This window comes from Oryctolagus cuniculus, chromosome 11 (genome assembly GCF_051225735.1).
Source record: "Oryctolagus cuniculus isolate XC-2025 breed Fujian yellow rabbit chromosome 11, ASM5122573v1, whole genome shotgun sequence".
Lineage (NCBI taxonomy): Eukaryota > Metazoa > Chordata > Mammalia > Lagomorpha > Leporidae > Oryctolagus > Oryctolagus cuniculus.
In genome coordinates this window covers 65,137,750-65,161,395 of record NC_142877.1, presented here as the reverse complement: position 1 = coordinate 65,161,395, position 23,646 = coordinate 65,137,750, and the positions used below count along the sequence as shown (strand labels likewise).

At 47.7% G+C, this 23,646-nt stretch overlaps 1 protein-coding gene across 4 annotated transcripts in view; it reads left to right on the top strand.

The window, feature by feature from the left end:
* The window catches only part of PPM1H (protein phosphatase, Mg2+/Mn2+ dependent 1H), a 300,918-nt gene that overhangs the window by 100,507 nt on the left and 176,765 nt on the right, over positions 1 to 23,646 (top strand). For all 4 annotated transcript variants that reach the window (XM_002711306.6, XM_051846392.3, XM_089307436.1 and 1 more), the window contains exon 2: positions 12,015 to 12,177. In XM_002711306.6, coding sequence (XP_002711352.2) covers positions 12,015 to 12,177 — 163 coding nt within the window. The remainder of the gene's footprint in view (positions 1 to 12,014; positions 12,178 to 23,646) is intronic.

Sequence of the window (23,646 nt, the reverse complement as noted above, 5' to 3'; positions counted from 1 at the left end):
TTCCAGCATTTGGACAACTGTCCCATGGAGGAAAGCACTGCTAACCAGCCTCATCTCACTGATGAGCACTTGGCAGTGAACCTGTTGAAATTCACATGGCTACTATCAGTGTGGGATTCAAGCCCCGTCAGTCCAGTTCCTGAGTTTCTCTGCTGTTCACCTACCTGCTTCCCAATTTCACAGCAGAAAGCTACATGTGCCCCCACCCCACCCCGTATTTCCTGTGTGTCACTGGAGTGGGCTCCACCTCTTCTATGAAGGATGACAGCACACTTAAAAAAATATTTTCTAAAGTGAGGACTTAGAGCTAACAAGTTAGAGTTGAATGCTTCTTAGCGCCAAACAATCCTGTTCTGCAGAACTCTGTATCACTTGTGTTGCTTTATGATTTAAAAGGAAAATACCAAAGCCCTGCATAGGACTTTTTCCAGCAAGGGAAAAGCCAAGATTGTGTCTGGGATTTTTGAAGAAACTGCCAATGAAAAGTTTGTGTATTTTATGTGATGCCTGCTGAGATTAGGGTACTTCAATCTTTTGGTTTCATATTTCATTGTATTAGTTTCAGGCCTTTTAAAATTTGTGTTAAAGTACACATTTGAACTTGACTTTTCTTTTTAAAATTTATTGATTTATTTGAAAGAGAGAAAGAGGGAGAGACAGAGATCTTCCATCTGCTGATTTACTCCCCAGATAGCCACGACGGCTGTGGCTGGACCAATCCAGAACTTCATCTGGGACTCCCGTGTGGGTGGCAGGGGCCCAAGCACTTGAGCCATCTTCTGCTTTCCCAGGTGATTAGCAGGGAACTGGGTAGGAAGTGGAGCAGCAGCTAGGACGCAGACAGCGGCTTAACTCTATGCTACAATGCTGGCCGTTGAAATTGACTTTTACTTTGGTTTTTAAAAAATGTATTTCTCTTGCATTCCTGTTAGTACTGATATATCTGGTGAACAAAGAAGAGAAACTTTGTCTTAATTGCCAATAGAGGGTGACAGCTATATGCAAATAATATTGTTCTAAACCTGCAAAAAACATGTTTCTGCTTATATGTAATGCAAAGCTTCGACACTTCAAATCCTTTTTTGGGTAAGCCTTTATTTGATTTTATTTGGCTTGAACAGAATGGCACTGTGACCTTGTATGGGAATTGCTTCAGCATCTGGCAAAACACAGACTTCTTTATTTGAATATGGAAGTTGGGGGTGTGCATTTGGCCTGGGGTTAGGAGGGAGTTAAGAAGTCTGCATCCCATGCCAGAATTCTTGTGTTCAACCCCCAGCTCGGCGCTGGATGACAGCTCCCTGTGAACACTGGCTCTGGAAGGCAGCAGTGATGGCCCAGATGACTGGGTCTCTACCACCTGCCTGGTAGACCTGGACTGAGTCCTCCGCTCCCGGATTTGACCTGGTCCAGCCCCCAGATTAAAAATACAAAAACGATTCTTTCTTTGCAGACCACACCAGTGCAAGCAGTGGTCTGGTTTCAGCCCACAGGCAATACGTTGCCACCCCTGGTTAAGCTGTGCGTGGCTGCCACTGCCCTTATAACTTCAGGTAACTTTCTCTTCGCTGCCCTGAAATCATTTCGCATGCCCTGGAACTCTCTACCCCCAAGGCTGGTTTTGCCTTCTCGTCTCCCGTTGTGTCTGTCCACTCTGCCATTCTGGATCCCTAGACATCTTCCTTTTTGCACCCCTCTCTTTAATCCATCTGACAGGTCTTACCAGGACTGATTGGTTCATTCACCTCATCACAAGCCCCCCGCCCGCCGCCGAGCCCTTGTATGGTTCGTGACCTGTTTGTCACTTGGGCTATTGTAAGAGACACTACCTGATTTCTTGGCTATTACATTTTTTTTTTTTTTTGACAGGCAGAGTGGACAGTGAGAGAGAGAGACAGAGAGAAAGGTCTTCCTTTGCCGTTGGTTCACCCTCCAATGGCCGCCGCGGCCGGCGCGCTGCGGCCTGCGCACCGCGCTGATCCGATGGCAGGAGCCAGGAGCCAGGTGCTTTTCCTGGTCTCCCATGGGGTGCAGGGCCCAAGCACCTGGGCCATCCTCCACTGCACTCCCTGGCCACAGCAGAGGGCTGGCCTGGAAGAGGGGCAACCGGGACAGAATCCGGCGCCCCGACCGGGACTAGAACCCGGTGTGCCGGCGCCGCTAGGCGGAGGATTAGCCTAGTGAGCCGCGGCGCCGGCTTCTTGGCTATTACATTTAACTCCTGTAAACCATCCTGTAGCGGCAGCCCTGTTAGGAGTCTAAAATCACCGTCATCTTGTCAGTCTCTTGTTCACACAATCTTTGATTCCTGCCATAAAGTTCCTGTGGCCTTTCATGGTCTACTTCTGTTCTAGCTCCACACCCACCCTGTGCTTAGGTCACACCCAGCCCCTCTTTGTAGATATCTCTGTGTCCATCACGGCTGTTCCTCTGCCTGGAGAGCCGTTCCTCTTCCTTCTCTGACTACAGGTTTCCTCCTTATTCCATAAAACCGAGCTCAGAGTTCCTCACCTGTGACATTTTCCCTCACTCTCCCAGATCCTTGGACACACACCTCAATCTGAGCAAACTGCAGTTTTTGGTAAGAAGGTGCAATGGTTTAAATGTTGCTTTCTTTCTCTCCCTCCTTCCCCTCCTCCTCCCCTCCTCCCCTTCTCCCTCCCCTGCCCCCTCCCCGTGTTGAAGCCTTTTCCCCAACATGATGGTATTTGAACAGGAGGCTTTGGGGGAAGTGATTAAGTCATGAGAGTGGCACCTTTGGGAATGGGGTTCTTGCCCTTGTTTAAAAAAGCCCTGGAGAGCTGTCTTGACCCTTGCACTGTGCAGATTACAGCTGAATACAGCTCTCTGGGCCTGGCACTGTGGTGCAGTAGGGTAAACCACCACAGTTCAGTTCCCAACTACTCTACCTCGGATCTTGTTTCCTGCTAATACACCTGAGAAGGCAGCAGAAGACAGACAAGTTCTTGGGCACCTGCTGCCCATTAGGGAGACCTGGACGGAGTTTCTGGCTCCCATCTTTGGCGTGGTCCAGCCCTGGCTGCCACAGCCATTCGGGAAGTGAACTAATGAGTGCAAAGTGTCTCCCTCCCTCCCTCCCTCTCTCTCTCTCCCTCCCTCCCTCTCTCTCTCTCCCTCCCTCTCTCCCCTCCTCCTCCCCTCCCTCCTTTCCCTCTCTCCCCCTTCCCCCGTACCCCATTCACTCACCTTGTTTCTCACTCTCTTATTATTACTGTGGCTTTCAAATAAATAAATGTTTTTTTTTTTTTAAATAAGGCTGTCTATGAACAAAGACATAAAATCTGTCAGCACCTTGAACTTCTCAGCACCCAGAATCACAAGTTTTTGTTGTTTGTAAGCCACCCAATTCATGGTATTTTGTTATAGAAGCCCAAGTGTTATATCTTAATGTTAGCCATCGCAAAGCACACCAGACACCGGAGTAAGGGAAAGCGTTTACTGGGGGACACCCTGCAGACTGGAGTGAAGGGGCAGCAAAGGAAAAAAGGGAGGGAGACTGTAAGAGAGAGAGACAGAAAGGAGAAGAGCTAGCAAGGAGAGAAGATAAAGCAGAGAAGAGGAGAGAGGAGAGCAGAGCCAAGAGACCAGAGGAGGAGGCTAGAGAGAGGAACCGAGAGAGAGCAGGAGAGAAGGGGCAAGAGAGAGCACGTGTTCAGGAACAGGCCCCTTTAAAACTTTGCCTGAGGGCGGGCAGGGAAGCAGGATCAGCCAATCCCATTAGGATGGGAGTGGAGCCTGGCTCAGGTAGCTGGGCCATGCAGCCAACTGCGCCAGTTTCCTAACACCAAGTACACTTAAGACAGAAAATCTCCCTACTATAAAATGATTTTGGGCTTCTGGAGGGCAGAAACCAATCCCTAGTTTTCTTTCTTTTCTCCTATTTAATTACATATTGAATATGTTAAAGTAATTATTCCAATCAATGTGTACTCTGTATCTAATCTCTGGTCTTCTTCAGATAGTCACCAGTGTCTGATGGTGGTGCGGTAGATCCAAATGCCCGTGGAGTCAGGATGATCACTGAGTGACACGTGAAGGGCGTAAGCTCACAGGACACGTCCAGTCTCGGGGCAGTGGCCCCTTGGTCCAGCTGATTGCAGTCATATAAGAGGGACATATGAATAGTCAAATGTATTTGTTTTTAAGAAAAATGGAAAAAAATTAAGATTTTTTTAAAAAAAGATTTACTTATTTAATTGAAAGGCAGAATTAGAAGGAGATTGAGGAAGACAGATCTTCCATCTGCTGGTTCACTCCCCAAATGTCCACAACGGCCAGAGCTGGACTGATCCAAAGCCAGGAGCCGGGGGCTTCTTCTGGGTCTCCCATGGGGGTGCCAGGGCCCAAACAGTTGGGCCATTTTTCACTGCTTTTCCGGGACATATCAGAGAGCTGGATCAGAAGTGGAGCAACTGGGATCTTAACTGGCACCCATATGAGATGCTGGCACTGGCTTAACCCACTAAGCCAAAGTGCAGGCCCCCAAAATTAAGATTTTAATATAGATGCCCCGATTTTTATTGACAACTGACTTACCTCTATAAAAATACTTCGCAGGCAAAAATATTTTAAAGCCAATTTGTGACACCTAAGCCTCCAGGTTGCAGGTAGAAAATGGTCCCATCCCCTCATTAGCCACAGCCAGGGCCTGAGAGCCAGCAGGTGTAAGGTTGTGTGAGGAGAAGACCACCTTTCCACGGCCCATGCTGGCCCTTCCATGAGGTGGTCTGTTCCTGCACTGCAGGAAGTGTGTGCTGTGCTGTCCTTGTTCCTGCCTGGCTACACTTGACTGACTGTTCGCTGAACTGGCTGAGATGACCTCCTGTTCCCCGGGTGGCTGGAGCCTCCTTTTGCAAGGAGGTTCTGGCTGGCTGGCCAGCTGCTTTTGGCGATGGCTGTTTTCAAAGCTTAGGTTCCTGGTCAGAGCTGTGGTTGTCCAGGACCCCAAGAAGGAGAGATTACCATCTTCCTTGGAGCTAGGAATTAAGTTGCCCTTCTGAGCCGTCAGTGGTCAGGCATGGAGCATTGTCTGTGAGGCTACCTAGAAAAGTGAGTAGTCGTAATTGAGCACTGTGTTGGATTTTCCATAAATGGCTCCTTTCCCCCTAGAGCATGTTAGTGTCTGCTTCTCAAGTATATATGAATCGGCAGTATCTCACTCATCCTTGAGCAGTGCCGTTACTGCCTGCTGAGCAGTCTTAACACTTAGTGTAAACTCTTTAGCCTAAACTCTTCAGACCTTTTAATTCCTTTAAAAACAAAGCTACGTAATTGTAACCAAAGACAGAGTTTCCTGGTTGATCCTTTTATCACGAGTCTGGGATCCAGGAGCCTCGGGACCGAGAGCTGGAGGCTGTGGGCAGATCTGGGTAGGAGTGGAAAGAGCACGTTGGTAACCATGTGGCTGCTTTCCCGGGTGCTGTCAGATAGGTGGCTTAGGAGGCGGTCTCAGGAGTGAGTGGCCCTGCTCCAGGTCCCTGTTCGGAGAAGTATCGTGCACATTGCTTGGAGGCGCTGGACACCTGGAGCTGTGTCCTTGGGCAGGGCGAGGGTTGCTGATGGAAAGCGGGGAGAGGGTTTCCTCGGACTCCTCCCCTGGCTGGATAACAGAACAGCTGTGTGTGCCATACACTCCTGACCTCTCCTGTTGTTCCATAGCATATGTAGGTATTGGTGCCTCTGTGAGCCAGCCACTGTCAAGCACTTCTCAGGTGGACATTTAGTTCTCAGCATCTTTCCTATGGTGGGAAGTGACAAAGCAGCTTGCCCAAGAACACACAGCTAGAGCAAGCAGTTAACACAGGCCGTGTTTCAGCTAGGTCTGCCTATCATCCCTGCTCCTGCCTCCTGGAGTGCACTGAGCACCTATGGTATCAAATACTTAGCACATGGCACATGCGAATCCTTCAAAACATGTCAACCATGGCAGTCTTCGTTGATTGACTGTTCTGCTGAAGTTCGGGTGGAGTTGATTACCTAAAAAATGGTGATTTCATAAACTGAAGGAAAACAAGTTTCTCAAACATGGGTAGGTGGCACACAATCAAGCACTTGCTCCTTTTAAAGAGATTCTACTGTTGTTACAATCTCACAGTCATATTCAATCCAGGGACTTAAAGTCATGTTCCCAAACTGTGTCTGATACCTATGGAGCATTTTTGTCTTCCAAGTCCTGAATGTTCTTAAGAAAGTTTTTTACAAGAGGCAGGGGCGGAGGAAAGGTGTTGGTCCAATTGAAGATGGGTTGAAGAAGTACATAAATGAATTTGCCACATGTCTGGCTCCCAAGCAAAATGTGTGCCATGTTTTTCTAAGAGTTGAAAAGACTAGACGTGAGCTTTTTATGTTGAAGAGGTGGTAGCTAACCCTCTCCTTCAGCTGAAAATTTACTTATCTGAATTTTAATCATAATTTTTTAAACTGTCCAGTTATTGAATTTGGAGAACTAAAATCGTCTTCCCTAACACATGTATTTTAGCAACTCATGGAATTTAAAAAGTTCACTAAGGAACTGAGATTTGACAAAATTAAGACTCAACTAAAGTATGCCACTCAGTAGCTGTGACTTAGTGTTAGAAAATCACTAACCACGGTAGCTACTATTGAGTGGACAAGATGATTGAATGAGTTCATTACTAAATATGAAATGTTAACAGCAGTCCCTGGCACATAGAAAGTACTCAGTAAAGATGCTACTCTCCACTCCACAGAAGTCCCAGAGTTGATTTCTGTTCTGATGGCTTTATTCACTCAACAGACATTTGTTAAGTACCCACCAGGAGCTACTGTCTGGGGAAATGCTCTTATAATCACTTATTATCTCAAACTTAATTTCAAGGAAAATGTTGTCAGAAACAATGTCAACAAAGGTGTGATGATCCATGGTCCATCACCTTTGGAAGCCCGAGTCTTGAAAATGAGTAGCATGGGTAAATATTAGACAAAGAATTGTAGCTCCTGCTTTCAAGGTAGTGCTTACTGCCCTAGAGCATAGGACAGGAAGGGAGTATAGTTCCTGACACAAGTGTTTACATTAGGGAAATCCATGACTTAGTAAGCAAGGCATTCACTTTCGAAGAACAAAGTAAAATGTTTAAGTTGATGGTGGTTGATGTTCTCTTAAAGAGAGAGAGAAATTAAGAGAACATTCTCATCTACTGTTCACTCCCCAAATCCTAGCAATGACTGGGACTGAGCCAGGCCAAAGCCAAGAGCCAGGAACTCAGTCTAGGTCTTCCACATGGGTGTCAGGGACCCAGTAACTTGAGCTATCACCATTGCCTCCCAAGGTCCACATTAGCTGGAAGCTGGGTTTGAGAGCTGGAGCCAGGAATTGAATCCAGGCTCAATGTGGGTTGCAGGCTTCTTAACACCTAGGCCAAATGCCCATTCTAGCCAAACTTTTATTTATTTGTCTATTTATTTATTTGAGAGGCAGAGAGAAATTGTCCATCCACTGATTCACTCCCCAGATGGCTGCAACGGCCAGAGCTGGGCTGATCTGAAGCCAGGAGCCAGGAGTTTCTTCCCAGTCTCCCATGTGGGTGCAGGGGTCCAAGGACTTTGGCCATATTCTGCTGCCTTCCCAGACCATAGCAGAGAGCCTCATCAAAAGTGAAGCAGCCAGACTCGAACCGGTGCCCATATAGGATGCTGGCACTGCAGGCCAGGGCTTTAACCCACTGCACCACAGCACTGGCCCCTCTTTTTTTTTTTTTTTTTTTTTTAATCCTTTAATTAAAATGAAAAAAGTAATAACTTAGATTGATATTTAAATAATATTTAAATTAGCCTTTATCACACGGATAATAATCAGATATCTTCCCAGACCGGCTTACGGAGGTAGTGGTGCTGTGTTCCCACTAGACTGACGTTTCTGACTTGCTGATATCTCATTAGTCTCAGTCACAAGCCGTATTCAACATGGAACAGTGAAGCAGGGTCACAGGCATTGTCTTTTTCGGTTCTCTAGCTCTGCTGAGTCATTGAAACACACACTTCTGAACCAAGTGCCCACAAGAATAGCTGCACGATAGGACAATGCAACAGGCTGAGAGCTGAAGCAGAAGGAGCTCCAACTCAGAGAGGTGTGTTCACAGCTCGGCCGTATTTAGCTGTCACCTCGGGCAAGCTGCAGTCTTCCAGGGCCCCAGGTTTCTCAGCCTAAAATAAGGTTCCTCGGACTCTTGCTGAAGTTCAGTCCTCGCTGGAGTTCCACATGCTCTAGAAGAGACAGGAGATGAAGCACTTTTAGGGGACAGTGACTTGTGGTTTGGGTAATTATAGGAGCTTCGTTGACTGTCAGAGTGACAGAGGAGTCAGCCTGTCACGTGACTAAAAGCCAAAGAACAAACTACGTGAGCACAACACAAGATTAAGGGCCAGTGGTCCACAGGGATCCCATCCCGAGGGCAGTGCTGGGAAGCTCATCATGAACTGTCTTACCCAGCCCAGCCTCCACGCACCTCGCCCTAGGGAAGGCACTTACTTGGGAGACCCAGGCGGTCTAATAGCACCATCAGGTAAACACTGCACCCAAGACACGCCGCAGGGGAAGTCACTCCGAGCAGCTGAGAAGGGGCAGGCAGTAGTTTGAACCTCCTTCCCCTGCCTGGTTGGGTTCTCCAAGGGCACACGCAGAAGGGCCACTGCAGACAGGAGCATCTTCTACATCGTGAGCCCCAGCTGTTGTCCCTGGCGATGTGGCCCAGGTTAAGCAAGAGCAGCATAACTAGGGACAGGAACATACGAGGGACCCAACCTTCTGCCTTCCCTGGGCCTTTCCTAACGCCTGCAGTAGCCAGAGAAGCAGGGATACAACGCCCACCTCTCTCAGGCCTGGGCCAAACCTTGCCAAATCTGTTTGTTCTGTGTTTGCTATCCCAGTCCAGCTTGGCCTGCCTCAGGCTGATGTCCCTTTGTGTGCCAGGAAGATGTTGCACTGGGGGCCAAGGTAGGCCTACTTCTACACTGCAGCTGTGTTACCTGGCTGGGGCAGTAAGCCTGATGGTGGTGATCCTTCATGCAGGTAGTGGCCTCCTTGGTACTTCAAGAACCTCGTCTTATTCTCCAGCCATACCAAAGTGGCTTTTAGAGGCGAGGGCAAAGGCAGAGCAAGAGAACAGATATGAAAGCCTCCGTTGGCCACCCCTCAGCCCTTGCCAGCCGGTGACAGGCACTGGAGGCCAATCTGACCTCACAGAGACTGGCACAGACTCCCACCTGCCTATGCACGCCATCTCCTGTTAAAAAAGAAAGCTTAGGGGCCGGTGCTGTGGCACAGCGGGTTGACGCCCTGGCCTGAAGCGCCGGTATCCCATATGGGCTCCAGTTCTAGTCCTGGCTGCTCCTCTTCCGATCCAGCTCTCTGCTATGGCCTGGGAAAGCAGTGGAGGATGGCCCAAGTCCTTGGGCCCCTGCACCCACACAGGAGACTCGGAGGAAGCTCCTGGCTTCAAATCGGCACAGCTCCGGCTGTTGCGGCCAATTGGGGAGTGATCCAGTGGATGGAAGACCTCTCTCTCTCTGCCTGTCCTCTAACTCTGACTTTCAAATAAATAGTCTTTAAAAAAAAAAAAAACTTAGCCGGCACCGCGGCTCACTAGGCTAATCCTCCGCCTTGCGGCGCCGGCACACCGGGTTCTAGTCCCGGTCGGGGCGCCGGATTCTGTCCCGGTTGCCCCTCTTCCAGGCCAGCCCTCTGCTGTGGCCAGGGAGTGCAGTGGAGGATGGCCCAGGTGCTTGGGCCCTGCACCACATGGGAGACCAGGAAAAGCACCTGGCTCCCGGCTCCTGCCATCGGATCAGCGCGGTGCGCCTGCCATTGGAGGGTGAACCAACGGCAAAGGAAGACCTTTCTCTCTCTCTCTGTCTCTCTCTCACTGTCCACTCTGTCTGTCAGAAAAAAAAAAAAAAAAAGCTTAGCAAATAGCAATAAAATTAGAATAACTTTACAAAAAATATGCCTACATTGACATTTATCATAAAACTAAGAACAATTTTGATGCAGGCATTTGAAATATGGGAGATTATAGAAGACTGGCAGGTCTTTTTCTTACAGCATGCAGATAAGCACTTGCAAATGCTAATTTAATTTTTTAATAGTTCTTGCCATCAAATGATACTGGTCAATTGAAGGCTTATTGTACCCTATACTGCCCAAAATATGCAGACTAATGAATTTTTTCACATGGCTGGATGGGAGTGAACCTTAAATTACTGAATTCTTTAAGAAATGCTTATTCACATAAAAAGTATAAATTTTAAGCAAATTGTTAAAACATCTGAGACACCTCCATAAAAATCCCAGGGCTTGGCAGAAGATTGCCTGAAGCATACTCCCCTGGATCTTGGCGTTCACTTTTCAATTTGCTTTCTCTCTGTTACTTAGTTATGACATGTACGTTCATGTTGGTTTATGGAGATCTGGACAATTTTCAGTACTACAAGCTATTGGTTGTAAAATCTTAATAATGTCTGTAATGTGGGTGCCAGTACCGTATTGATGTTAATTTCTTGATTTTGACTCTGTGCTTTGATTATATAATATGTTATTGTTATGCACATTGGGTGAAGGGCACATAGGGCTCTACTATTTCTGCAACTTATTCTGGGTCTATAATCATTGCAGAATTTAAACTTGTTTTTAAAAAGTCATTTGAACTTGATAATCTTTCATTTAACTGTTAGGATTTGCAGCCAGGTTCATAGAACAGTGTACAAAGCACACTTGCAGAGTGAATTCCTTTGTAATTTACCTGAAAAAAAAAAAAGGGGGGCCATCTTTTCCCTTTTCACGTCTGAGTTTTTTGAACTCTACTCTGACTCTGTCAGCCACTGTGGACCCCGTTGAAATTTTTGAAAAGCAAACACAGCCAAAGGCAAATCAAGGAGAGCTCTCTGGCAGGAGATGCAGTTCGGCAGCTGCTTAGCTACTTAGTAAGAAAACAGTGCTGAAACCCAGGATATGAGTGCGCAGGCACCTGAAACAAGAAAGGTGTATGAATCGTGCGGCCTGTTTCTCCTAGGCACTCATATACTTGACATTTTGGTCGTTAGACCAAGTCAGAGTCAACATGCTCTGATGTCATTCACTATTAGCTGTCTTGTGCAAATCACAGTGCCTTGTAGCCCAGTGTGAGGATAGCGTGTGGTGACTATTACTCTGTATGGAAAAAGATAAAGATGCTTTAAAAAGAGTAAGCCTTGAGGGCAGGAATTTAACCCCCATATCTGAGTACCTGGGTTCAATACCCAGCTTGGCTCCCGACTGCAGTTTGCCTACTGATGCAGACCCTGAGAGATAGCAGTGCTACGCGTACTTGGGTCCCTGCCACACATGTGGGAGACCTGGCTTGAGTTCCTGGCTCCTGGCCGATACATAGCTATTGTGGACATTTGAGCAGTGAACCCATAGATGAGAGATCATCTTCTGTCTCTCAAGTCAATAAGTTTTTTAAAAAGGAGAGTGCAGTTTTGATCCACGTTCCTGCGTGTCAAGTAAAAACAGGAAGGCATCGTGAAATACAGTTCTCGGACTTTGCAGGGTGCTGTAGGCTACTGCTGTGTGTTTTGATAAGATCAATGGTAGTTTTGTGCTTGGACAAAGGAACCACAATTCCCAAGCCACCCTATCTGTCTTCATTTTGATTGCCCAAATGCCCAGGTGCCAAATTAAACCGAGAGAGTGATTGCCTCATGTGTTTTGACTAGCATGGGTCAGTGGGGTTGATCATATCTCCCAGACACCTGTGGAGGCGAATGAGTGCAGATCAACGTATGTGGTGAATGTTTTAACGGGTGCTAATAGAATTCTACTTTTTGAAAATCCAGGAACGTAAAACACCAAGGTTCTCCGATCCTCGGGGTGCAGTAGGGTGTTGGTGTCGTGCGGGCTGTGGAGTCCACTGCAGCGGCCCCCAGGACAGGACAGGACTGAGTGCTCGCGTTCTGGACCTGGCTCTGTCTGACCCGCTGCCTTGGCTCTTCTGCAGGGTCATCAATGCCGGGAAGAGCACACACAACGAAGACCAAGCCAGCTGCGAAGTGCTCACCGTGAAGAAGAAAGCAGGGGCCGTGACCTCAACCCCAAATAGGAACTCCAAGAGGCGGTCCTCTCTTCCCAACGGGGAAGGGCTGCAGCTAAAGGAGAACTCGGTAAGACCCACTGCATCCTTGGTTCCCCCGGCGGGGAGCAGTGCACGCACCTGGGCCCACTGGAAGGCATTTGGCCTTAGCCCCGGGCAGGGCTGAAGCTGAGAGAAGCTGTGTTCCCAGGGTTAGTGGGGGGTGGGGAGTGGGTCTTCAGTCTCACACATTCCACACTGGAGGTGACCCCTGGACAATGAGTTGCTGCTTGCATTTTTTTTTTTTAAAGATTTGTTTATTTGAAAGGCAGAGTTACAGAGAGGCAGAGGCAGAGAGAGAAAGAGAGGTCTTCAGCCGCTGGTTCACTCCCCAGATGGCTACTCCAGAGCCAGGAGTTTCTTCCTGGTCTCCCATGTGGGTACAGGGGCTCAAGGATTTGGACCATCTTCCACTGCTTTTCCAGACCATAGCAGAGAGCTGGATCAGAACTGGAGCAGCTGGGACTCAAACCGGCGCCCACATGGGATGCCGGCCCTGCAGGGAGCGGCTTTACCTGCTACACCACAGCACCGGCCCTGGTGCTTGCATTTTTACCACTTGAGGTAGTTAGAGCACACATAGCAGGTGGTGTAAGCATTGACAGGTGCAGTGTTTGGTGGCTTCACAGAAACCACATCTAGGTCTTTGTGAAGGCAATATCCAGGAGCCCCTGTGAGTGGGTGGACATAACTGTTGGCCTGGAGCCCTGTTATGACTTGACCCCCTTCTTCCCTTTGCCTGTCCATCAGAGTTGGTCAGCAGGCGCCTATGGGCCTGACGCTCTTCCAGATTCATCTTTGTTCCAATTGGCCCAAAGCCCTTGCAACCCGTAGGTGGCCCTGCAGACTGCATGCCCTGTTGACAAAGCACAAAGCGTGCCTCCTCTCTCCGGTTTCGGGACTGTAAAGCAGACCTATCCTCGGCAGTTCTGAAGAAGCCACTGGGCAGGGGAAGGAGTGGTAGACACTGGGCCCATCAGGCCACTCAGTCCCATGGAGAGGCGTTCGCCAGGAAAATCAGGAGACGGGGAATGGAACAACGCAAATGCAGCTAGTTAGTCTCAGGCTCTTGAGAATATTTTGTCTAAAAGTTTTTATAAGATTTTAAAAGATTTAGGATTATCTTCTCAGCCCATGAAATGGTATCTTGTCACATTTATGGTCAGAAAAGACTAACAGTGCGGATTTGTTTTATTATTACTAAGCCGGTTTAGAGACACATAGTGACCCATGAGGCTCAACCATTTGACTTATTATCAAGGCTGAAGGAACCATTGTTGAGCGCTAGCATCCCAGAGGGACAGAGAATAGGACCTGGGTGGGCAGTGTAGAATGATAGCGCATGGGTGGGTGTCTGGCCTAGTGGTTAAGACGTGGGTGTCCTATATCAGAGGGCCTGAGTTGGATTCTCAGCTCTGGCTCCTGACTCCAGCTTCCTGCTAATGTGCACCCTGGGAGGCTGCAATAGTTGGATCCCTGCCTCTCATGTGAGAGACTTAGGAGCTGCTGGCTTCGATCCCAGCCCTGGCCTTTGTGGACATTCGGGGAGTGAACTGGCAGATGGGAACTCTCTCCATCGGTGTCTCTCTCTCTCTGACTTAAAAAAAAAAATGTAAGAATGTAAGTGCAACAGTCTGCTACTTCTTAGCTACTTAGTTGGGGGATTTTCTTTCAGCCTCACTTTTCTCTTCCACAAAGAGGATTAACAGCAGCAACTACCAAATGGTAGACAGAGGCTGGCTGGAAGCAGAAAACCCAGTAGCCTATGGAAAATACTGAGCCAGTGTCTTCACTAATACATAATTAATAAATGTTAATGCTTGTTACCCTGAAGTCATCTCGCTTCAGTTCCTCTGTGTGTGTTATGTCCACGGAATTTTGTGTATTTATTCACTTGTGAATCAGAGACCACACAATTCCTTTCATACCTGCTTGACAGGATTGTTTAGCAGATTGAGTTATTATGGTAAAGGGCTCAGAAAGTGCGAGGCACTGACGGTAATTGAATATGGGTGCCAGTGACTTAATGTTGCTTTTCCCCTTGAGGTTTCTCCCCTGCCACAGGGACGTGAAGTAATTTCTGTAAAGCTACGTCAATGTGTGGACATTTGGCATGAGGCCAGCAGTGATGGCATTTTTTATTTATGCCTTAGCAAAAAGTTACCCCTTAGAGCTCCTAGAAATGGAGCGGGGGGAGGGGAGGAGGGCAACTCTTAACTTCCCTGTCCTTAAGAGCGGTGAACCAGTACAGGAGCACTTAGGATGGAGCCTGACCCTCCCCTGCGATGCTTCTAGGTCTCGGGATCAAGGTTTCAGGAGGCAGCAGGAAGGTGCAGAGCACAGGTGACCTGGCTGCCCACTTCCTGCCTCAGTTCCAGAAGCTTCCCTTCTGTGCGATGCATTAGGCTGATTAGCAGAGCTTAAGGCAAGAGCTGTGTTTGTTCTTTTCAAAATTGTAGCAGACTATACATGGCCTAAAATTTTACCATTTTAACCATTTTTAGGTATACAGTTCAGAGGCATTACATATATTTGTGTAGTTGTACAACCATCACCATTATCTGTTTCTAGAACTTTTTCATCTCTCCAAGCTCAAACACTATGTTCCTTAAATACTGACTCCTCACTCTTACCTCCCTTCAGCCTTGGGCAACCACTGTTATATTTTATTTATTTTTTAAGATTTATTTATTTATTTGAAAGAGTTACTGAGAGAAGGAGAGGCAGAGAGAGAAGTCTTCCATCTACTGGTTCACTCCCCAAATGGCTGCAACAGCTGGAGCTGGGCCAATCAGGAGCCAGGAGCTTCTTTCAGGTCTCCCACATGGGTGCAGGGGCACAAGGACTTGGGCCATCTTCTCCTGCTTTCCCAGGCTGTAGCAGAGAGCTGGGTCGGAAGTGGAGCAGCTGGGACTTGAACCAGCACCCATATGGGATGTTGGTGCTGCAGGCGGCGGCTTTACCTGCTAGGTCACAGTGCTGGCCCCTGTTTTATATTGTGTCTCTAAGCACTTGGCCATTCATATAAGTAGATCATGCGATGTTTGTCTTTTTGTGCCTAGCTTATTTCATTTAGCATGATGTCCTGACAGGTCAGCCATGCTGTAGCGTGTGTCAGGGTCTCCTTCCTTTGTAATACTCATCTCATGAGTGTATATCCCATAGCTTATCCATTCGTCTCTAAACAGACACTTGAGTTGCATTCGCCTTTTGTCCACTATGAATAATGCTCTTACGAACATAGGTATACAAGTATCTGAGTTCCTACTTCCAGTTCTGTTACATATATATACCTAGAATTAGAAGTATTGGATAATATGGGAGTTCTATTTAATTTCTTGAGGAACCTCCGTATTGTTCTCCATAGTTGCTGCAGCACTTTACTTTCCCACCAATGGTGCTCACATTCCAGTTTCTCCACATCCTCGTCAACATTTGCTCTTTTCTATTTTTTTAATAATATTCATTGTTGAGAGTGGGAGGTGACATCTCAGTGTAGTTTTGGTTTGCATTTCCTTGGTGATTAATGATGTTGAACATTTTTTCATGTGCTTATTGGCCTTTTGTATATCTTCTTTAGAAAAATATCTACTTATAGTTGTTTAAATTGAAATGTTTGTTTTATGGGTTGTATTATTTGTTCTGATTTTTAAAAGGAAAAATAGCATGGTATTTATCTGAAAGGCAGAGTGATATAGAGATGGAGAGACAGAAAGAGAGCTCCATCCACTGGTTCACTCCCCAAATGACCACAACAGCTGGGACTAGAACAGGCTGAGGCCAGGAGCCAGGAACTCCATCCAGTCTCCCACATGGGTGACAGGGACTCAAGTGCTTGGGCTATCTTCCACAGCTTTCCCAGGCACATTGGCAGGGAGCTGGATCAGAAACAGAACAATGAGATTCAAAGAAGCACTCTAGTATGGGATGTAGGCGAAAATGGCAGCCTAGCCCACTGCACCACAATGCTGGCCCCTGTGCTGCTTTTTTTAAAGCCTTAGAACTAGGATCTAGAGACTGGCATGGTGCAGCACCATGTGACGCTAGCATCCCTTATGGACACTAGTTCATGTCCCAGCTGTTCCACTTCGAATTCAGCTCCTTGTTAATGGCCTAGAAGAGCAGCAGGGGATGGTTCAAGTACTTGGACCCCTGCCACTCACTTGGGCGACCCAGAAGAAGCTCCTGGCTCCTGTTTTCTGCCTGGCTCTGCTCAGGCCATTGTGGCCATCTAGGGAATGAATCAGCAGATGGAAGATCTCTCTGTCTGACTCTGTCTCTGCCTCTCCCTCTCTCTCTGACTTTCAAATAAATAAATACATCTTAAAAAAGCAAACAAGCGATGAGCTAAGCATCGCTGAACAGATGACTTTCAGGTCAAGACCCTGGAAGTAGAAGACTTTAGCGTTCTGGGCAGTTGGAAAGACTGTGAGCCCAGTGTTCTCAACCATCAGCAAGGAGGCCCTGTGGCTAGAGCAGAGGTACAGGAATGCCTGCACTGCAGAAAATGTCAGAACGGTCATAGGAGTTGAGTGAGGCGATCTGGCAGGACCTTGAAGGCCACTGCCAAGGCTTGGGCTTCTATTTTGCATGAACAGCTTACAACAGATGACACTGGATACACTGGCTTAAGGGGACCAGTGATTTTTCCCATCTAGAAGGCCGCTCCTTGCTGCTGACACTCAAATGTTGGCAATGCTTAGGAAAGGGTAGTGAGTGTGGGGTCTAGGGCCCAAAAACACCTGCAGGAGACAAGCAAGGCAAGACTCCGGCCCTTCCCCCATGGATCTGTTCCTCCACCCAAACAACATAACTAAGCACCGAGTCTGCATGTACCGAGCCTTGGGGATAAGGCAAGGGGTTTACTACAGCTCCTGACTTCTTTTTTTTTTTTTTTTTTTTTTTTTTTTTGACAGGCAGAGTGGACAGTGAGAGAGAGAGACAGAGAGAAAGGTCTTCCTTTGCCGTTGGTTCACCCTCCAATGGCCGCCGCTGCAGCCGGCGCACCGCGCTGATCCTGGCAGGAGCCAGGAGCCAGGTGCTTTTCCTGGTCTCCCATGGGGTGCAGGGCCCAAGCACCTGGGCCATCCTCCACTGCACTCCCTGGCCATAGCAGAGAGCTGGCCTGGAAGAGGGGCAACCGGGACAGAATCCGGCGCCCCAACCGGGACTAGAACCCGGTGTGCCGGCGCCGCAAGGTGGAGGATTAGCCTATTGAGCCACGGCGCCGGCTCAGCTCCTGACTTCTTAGAGATGAGTCCAGGAGGGAGAAAGATTGAGTAGGCAGTGCATGACCATGGAGTGAGTCTCCAGAGAAATACAGTGGGAGAGGGGTATGTATAGAACCAAACTCTGAGGAGACACAAGGAGGAAGGGGATAGATCCGATTAGGGAAGTCACTCTAGAGAAAGTGACAGTTGAGCTGTGATTTTTTTTTTGACAGAGTTAGAGACGGAGAGAAAGGTCTTCTTTCCATTGGTTCGCCCCCAAATCTGAAGCCAGGAGCCAGGTGCTTCTTCCTGGTCTCCCATGGGGTGCAGGGCCCAAGTACTTGGGCCATCCTCCACTGTACTCCCGGGCCACAGCAGAGAGCTGGACTGCAAGAGGAGCAACCGGGACAGAATCCGGCACCCCAACTGGGACTAGAGCTCCGGGGTGCCAGTACCGCAGGCAGAGGATTAGCCTAGTGACCCGCAGCGCCGGCCAAGCTGTGATCTTGAAAAGTGAATAGCCTTGAAACAAAGTTAGAGAAGGAGGCTCGCTGTAGAACAGGCATCTGCAAAGATGGGCTAGCCTGAGAGCGCACGAGGCATGGCTTGCAGTGTTTTAGAGACTGTGCTGCTCACGGGGGTGCTAAGACATGAACAGCAAGTAAGTGTCCATTTTACAAATATTTTAATTGCTTCATTGAGGACATTCTTAAGTGAAACTAGCTCCGCCATCCTTTTTTTTTTTTTTTTTTACATTTATTTGACAGAGTTACAGAGAGAGAGAGAGAGAGAGAAAGGTCTTCCTTCTGTTGGTTTTTTCCCCAAGTGGCCGCCACAGCCGGAGCTGCACTGATCCAAAGCCAGGAGCCAGGTGCTTCCTCCTGGTCTTCCATGCAGGTGCAGGGGCCCAAGCACCTGGGCCATCCACTGCCTTCCCAGGCCACAGCAGAGAGCTGGACTGGAAGAGGAGCAGCAGGGATTAAAACTGGCGCCCATATGGGATGCCAGCGCCAGTGCCGCAGGTGGAAGAATAACCAAGTGAGCCATGGCGCTGGCCCCCGCCCTCCTTTATAAAAAGTTTATTGATTTATTTATTTAAAATGTAGAGCAACAGAGAGAAACAGAGGTCTTCATCCACTGGTTCGCTCCCCCCATGGCCACAATCTCTGGGCTGGGCCCGGTGCCAGGAACGCCATCCAAGTCTCCCACGTGGGTGGCAGGGACCCAACTACTAGGACCATCATCTGCTGCCTTTCCAGGTGTATTAGCAGGGACCTGGATCAGAAGCAGAGTACTGAGGACTCAAACCAACACTCCACGATGGGATGCTACATTGCAAGTGGTGGCTCAACCCTCTATGCCACTATGCTGAGCCTGCAAACAGGTGTCACACACATGGGCCATCAGATGTCATGATGAGCTGGGGTTGTAACCAGATTTTGAACAAGGGAAAGATGAATCATGACAGTGGTGGCAGCACGGAGGCTTCCTTTGGAAGGCTGAGTGTCCGAACCTGGAGACCCCAAGGTGGAGTGAGGAGGCTCGGGCAGAAATCCAGGTGGGAAATGATGAGGACTTGAAACAAGGAAGTGATTGGCACAAGGGACAAACTCAGGAGAGATGATGTGACAGATACAGTAGAGGTGACCATGTGACCAGCTGATTGGGGCAGGGGGGAGTTCAGCTGTGGGTGCTGGTTGTCGACAAGTGTACCACTGGAGTAGGTACAGGTTGCAAGGTGAGGGAATGGGCAGAGGTGGTGCCTGGAGCTTTGGGTATACTGATTGCACTTCTCCAGGTAAAAGTGCCTTGCAGGATGTTAAAAATAAGGGTTTGGAGTTCAGGAGCCAGTCTAAGAAGGATCAGGGTTCAGGATTTACAAGTGCAAAAATTATACTTGAGACTACGTGTGGCTTCGATTACCCAGAAAGAGTATAAAAGCCAGAGGATAAAAGTGCAGGAAAGAAACCTGATGACAGTGGGGTTCTAGAAGCTCCAACAGAAGGGAGCAGTAGAGAGGGAAGGTAACTATGCCATGAGCCTCAGAGAGGGCAGGAAAGGTAAGGATGGGAAAACGGTCCAATACTGTTAGAAGCAACAAGATGGAGCAGGCATCTGATTTCACCTGCAGGCAGGTTTGACAGATGAAGGATGGCAGGATCAAGTTGTGTGGGCTTCTGCTGGAAGACGCACGCTCAGCTATTCCCCCCTTTCTTGAACACGTGTCTCTTGTAAATTTAGCAGTGTCGAGATGTGGGTTTCCACGTGACTTCTTTCACGGATGGTGTCCCCTTCATGTTCCTTGGAGATTGAAGAAAACCTTAAATTTCCTGTACAGTAATGTGAAGCTCACAAGCATAAAAAAATTTGGCAGAAGTGGTTTATTTGTTAGCAACAAAAGTTATGTTATGAAGAGTTCAGTAGAAGTGTGGCTTTATGTTTTATGACATTTCTTACATTGAGTGGCAACAGGGTAGGTAGATAGCCAAGAAATAACTTTTACTGCAAATAGTGATTCATTGCTGTAAAGATTTTAAGGCAATCTTAAGCCTTGTAGAGAATGATCTTATCCCATTAGCACAAATAATATTTCAGCCAGAGACATCAATGTAAGCCTTCTAAAATCTTGCTTTCAAAATGTTGGTGCATAAAATAATATAAAGGTACTTTGAAAAATTCATTGGAATGAAATTTGAAAGAGAAGCTTATCTTGATGAAAAAAATTTTTAAATCCATGCCTGGTTTTTTAATCTCATGTGTTTTCCATGAACGTGTTGAAGGCCTGCACATCTAGTCATGTGCTCTACCTCTCCTGACTTCCCTGGGACGTGGGATGGCCCGTGTCTGCCTGAGCTGTGTACACTGGCACCTTACTTATAGGAAAGAAAACACAGATTAGTTTCATGTTCCATGTACATATAAAGCAAAATGTTGGAGTGGAGAAGCAATGTTTGTGAGAAGTTATAAAGCTCGGAAGGAAACAGTACAGTCAAATAGGATTCTGCACCCTAATACATGAGCCTGAGGAAATGCAGAGGTATGGTTGAGTTATTCTTTCTTCCAGATACTCTGTATGGCTCTAGATTGGGTTGGGTTTGGTTTTGAGTGATGACTTTTAGTGCTGTAAGTCACAATAAATAAATAATACACAATACACATTTCTCTGTTGCAGAAGGGTTTTGAGGTCTCTGTGGTGGTTGTGTGGTAAGGTGGAGGAGGGCATGTTGGCTGACAAGTGAGGCGTGGAACATCTCCTGGACTTAGGTTGCTCTGGGGCAGCTGATGTGTGAAGAGGCATAGCGCCGCAGCTGGGCAGCTGGGAAGTTGATCCCCCATGGCAGTGGACAGGCCTCTTTGTTCCTGGGCCTCCACCTGCTTGTTTGGGGAACACAGGAGGGAATCTGAAATGCTGGCGTTTCCAAATGACATTTTCACAAGATCATCCCTTTGGAAAGAAGCTGTGAACTTGTTTAGGGTGACACTTTGTTCCCAGCAGCCACCTGCCTCCCAGTGAAGGTTTTTTGATTAACCAGATCAAATTTTCTGGGAATTGGGACCAGCAGTGGGCTGTGGTGCAGTGGGTTAAGCCCCCACCAGCATCCCTTATCCAAGTGCCAGTTCTAGAACTGGCTGCTTCACTTCTGATCCAGTTTCCTAATAATGAACCTGGCAAAGCAGCAAAGAATGGCCCAAGTATTTGGGCCCCTGCCCCTCAAGTTGGAATCCTGGATGGAATTCCTGGCTTTGGCCTGGCCCAGTCAAGGCTGTTGTAGCCATTTAAGGAGTGAAATAGTGGATGGAAGATACTCACTCCCCCCCACCCCGGATTTTTGAATAAATAAGTAAATCTTTTTTAAAAAAGATTTGGAATTTAATTACCATGAATCATTAATCAAAGTTTTTCGTTCCTTTGATTTGAAAGATCATAAGGCATCTGTATCTATCACCCTGATTGCCATCCATGGGTGAAAACACAGCTCTTCCACAGGCTTGTGCTTTGTGGTTCCCAACTGTGTAGTCACTCTAGGAATGAGGCAAGAAGAGGAGGCAGCAGCTGACCTCTCTGAGGAGGGGTTGGCTCCTAGGGGCCTCTGATAACCTTAGCATGGGGGTGGGAAGTGCACGTCCTTTTGTGAGATGCTTGGGTGGGAGAGGCTCAGGGTATCGTGGCAATAGCCAGGATGTCTTCCCCCCATGTTTCACTCCCCACTGGGAAGAGATTGTTTTTGGCTTCAGACAAGACTTGTGGACCTTCCAAGTGTATTTGCTTAGGAGCACCCTTACGTTGTGCAGTGTAGTCAAAACACATCAAAGTGTGTGCTTTCAGTGTGTGTTAGTTCAGTGTCTAATTACAATAACAGGAGATGGCTGTGTCAGCATCATGGCCAAGTTCACCAGCAGGGGAGAGGAAAGCTGATTATCTTTCTCAGCAGAGGATAGGGCAGCACTGTGGGAATTCAAGGCAAATAGGATCAGATTGGGGCGGGGAGAACTGAAAGGGAAGCGAGAATGGGGCTGCTTTGACTCTCTGGGCAGAAGGCTTGCCATCCTTTTCATCAGTTTTCTGGAAGAACGCCTGTTCCACCCCAGAGCATGAAGTGAAGGTTGCTTCTGGTCCCGCAACGGCAGCCGTCTGGAGTACTTGGCCCCGTCTGACAGGCTGCTCCCCGAGGTAACATCAGCTACTAAAAACAACAGCAGTGGGAGCAGCAGCGTGTGATCCATCTCCCTGTGCTCACTGTAAATCCTCACTGTTCTGTACACATCAAGAAACTAGAGAATTTCTACTTCTCTGCTTCAATTGGTCTCAGAACTCCTCCCTCTTAGTTCCCAGGACACGGAGCACTTGCTAGTGATTGAGAGAGATGACGTCACAGGCAGGAATCCCCGAGGCTCATGTCTGCTAGGATAACTTCAGAGTTCCCTCCTCGGTGGGTGCTGGTTTACTGTGAAGTCCAGGTTGGACCACGATGGGTGTGGGAGCTGAGAATACAGCGTAAACCGGCTGCCTGGAGAGGTGAGCCCACGGTGGGAGTCTTAAGGCTAAAAGCTGGCGGTTTCTCTCTGCACTTGCTATGTGCTTCCTGCAGCTGTAGGTAGGAAGAGCACTGGCCATGGGTAAGCCGTTGGGATTTTCTTTCCTTCATTCTTCTCAGCTTTCAAGTGTCAGACACTGATCATAGTGCTTTGCCCGTGTGAATTCACTCAGCCTCATAATGAGTACATAAGTATGTGTCCTTAGTGTCTTTGTTTTACTGATGAGGAAACTGACAATGTGCGAAGAAGCTTGCAGCTTGCCTGAGCACAGACTGGACTTGGAACAAGCAGCCTCTTTATGCACTGGCCGCTGAGAAATGGAGTTGGAAAATCTCCTTGAAGAAGTCAAAAGGAAGAGTAACTCCTGATGTGGATAGGTACAATTTCAATAAAAGTTGACGCTCAATATTTTATCATTTCCATTATGATTTCTCGTTGTTTAACGGTTATTAGCAGTCTCCCCTGTTGACTCAGAAGCTGGGTAACAGCTCTTGTAAAGGACAGAACTGAAGAGAAGTTGTACATCATCCTGTCCTTACGGTCCATTTGTCTTGCTAAGTTATAGAAGGACCATTACCTTATAGGGCTAAAAATACAAAATGAGTTTATGGGAAAAGCCCTGAGGACCACAGTCGGCATGTGATAATGTGTGTGCGTACTGTCTGTTACTGTTGTTGCTGTGAATCGAACAATGATGTTTGCAGCTGCATTGCAGTATTGTTTCAGAGTGCTCATGGTATTTTCTGGAACTGGGGAGAAGTTGTTGAACTGTGAGGTAGTGGTTAGGATGCCACTGGAGATGCCTGCAGCCCGTCCTGGAGTGCCTGCTTCGAGCCCTAGCTCCCCTTTTCCTAATCCAGCTTCCTGCTAACGTATATGTTGGGAGACAGCATGTGGTGGCTGGAGTACCTGCGTCTCTGCCACCCATGGGGAAGACTCAGACTGAGTTCCAGTCTCCTGGCTTCCGCCCGGCCCAGTCCTGGCTCTGGCAGGCCTTTGGTAGATGAACCAGCAAATAGGAATTTCTCTGTCATTCTGCCTTGCAAATATAATGAAAAAATAAATACATAATGTGAACCATTTTAAAAATGACTAAAGTAATAGAGAACATTCCTGAACTAATTTAAGAGTCTAGAATAAACCATTAATCCAACTTTGCCAAAACTGTTAAAAGCTTCCTTCTTCCTATCTCTCAGAAATTAATATGTACTTAATAGTGTTTTAAAATATGAGATGGACTTGCAGTACAAAAC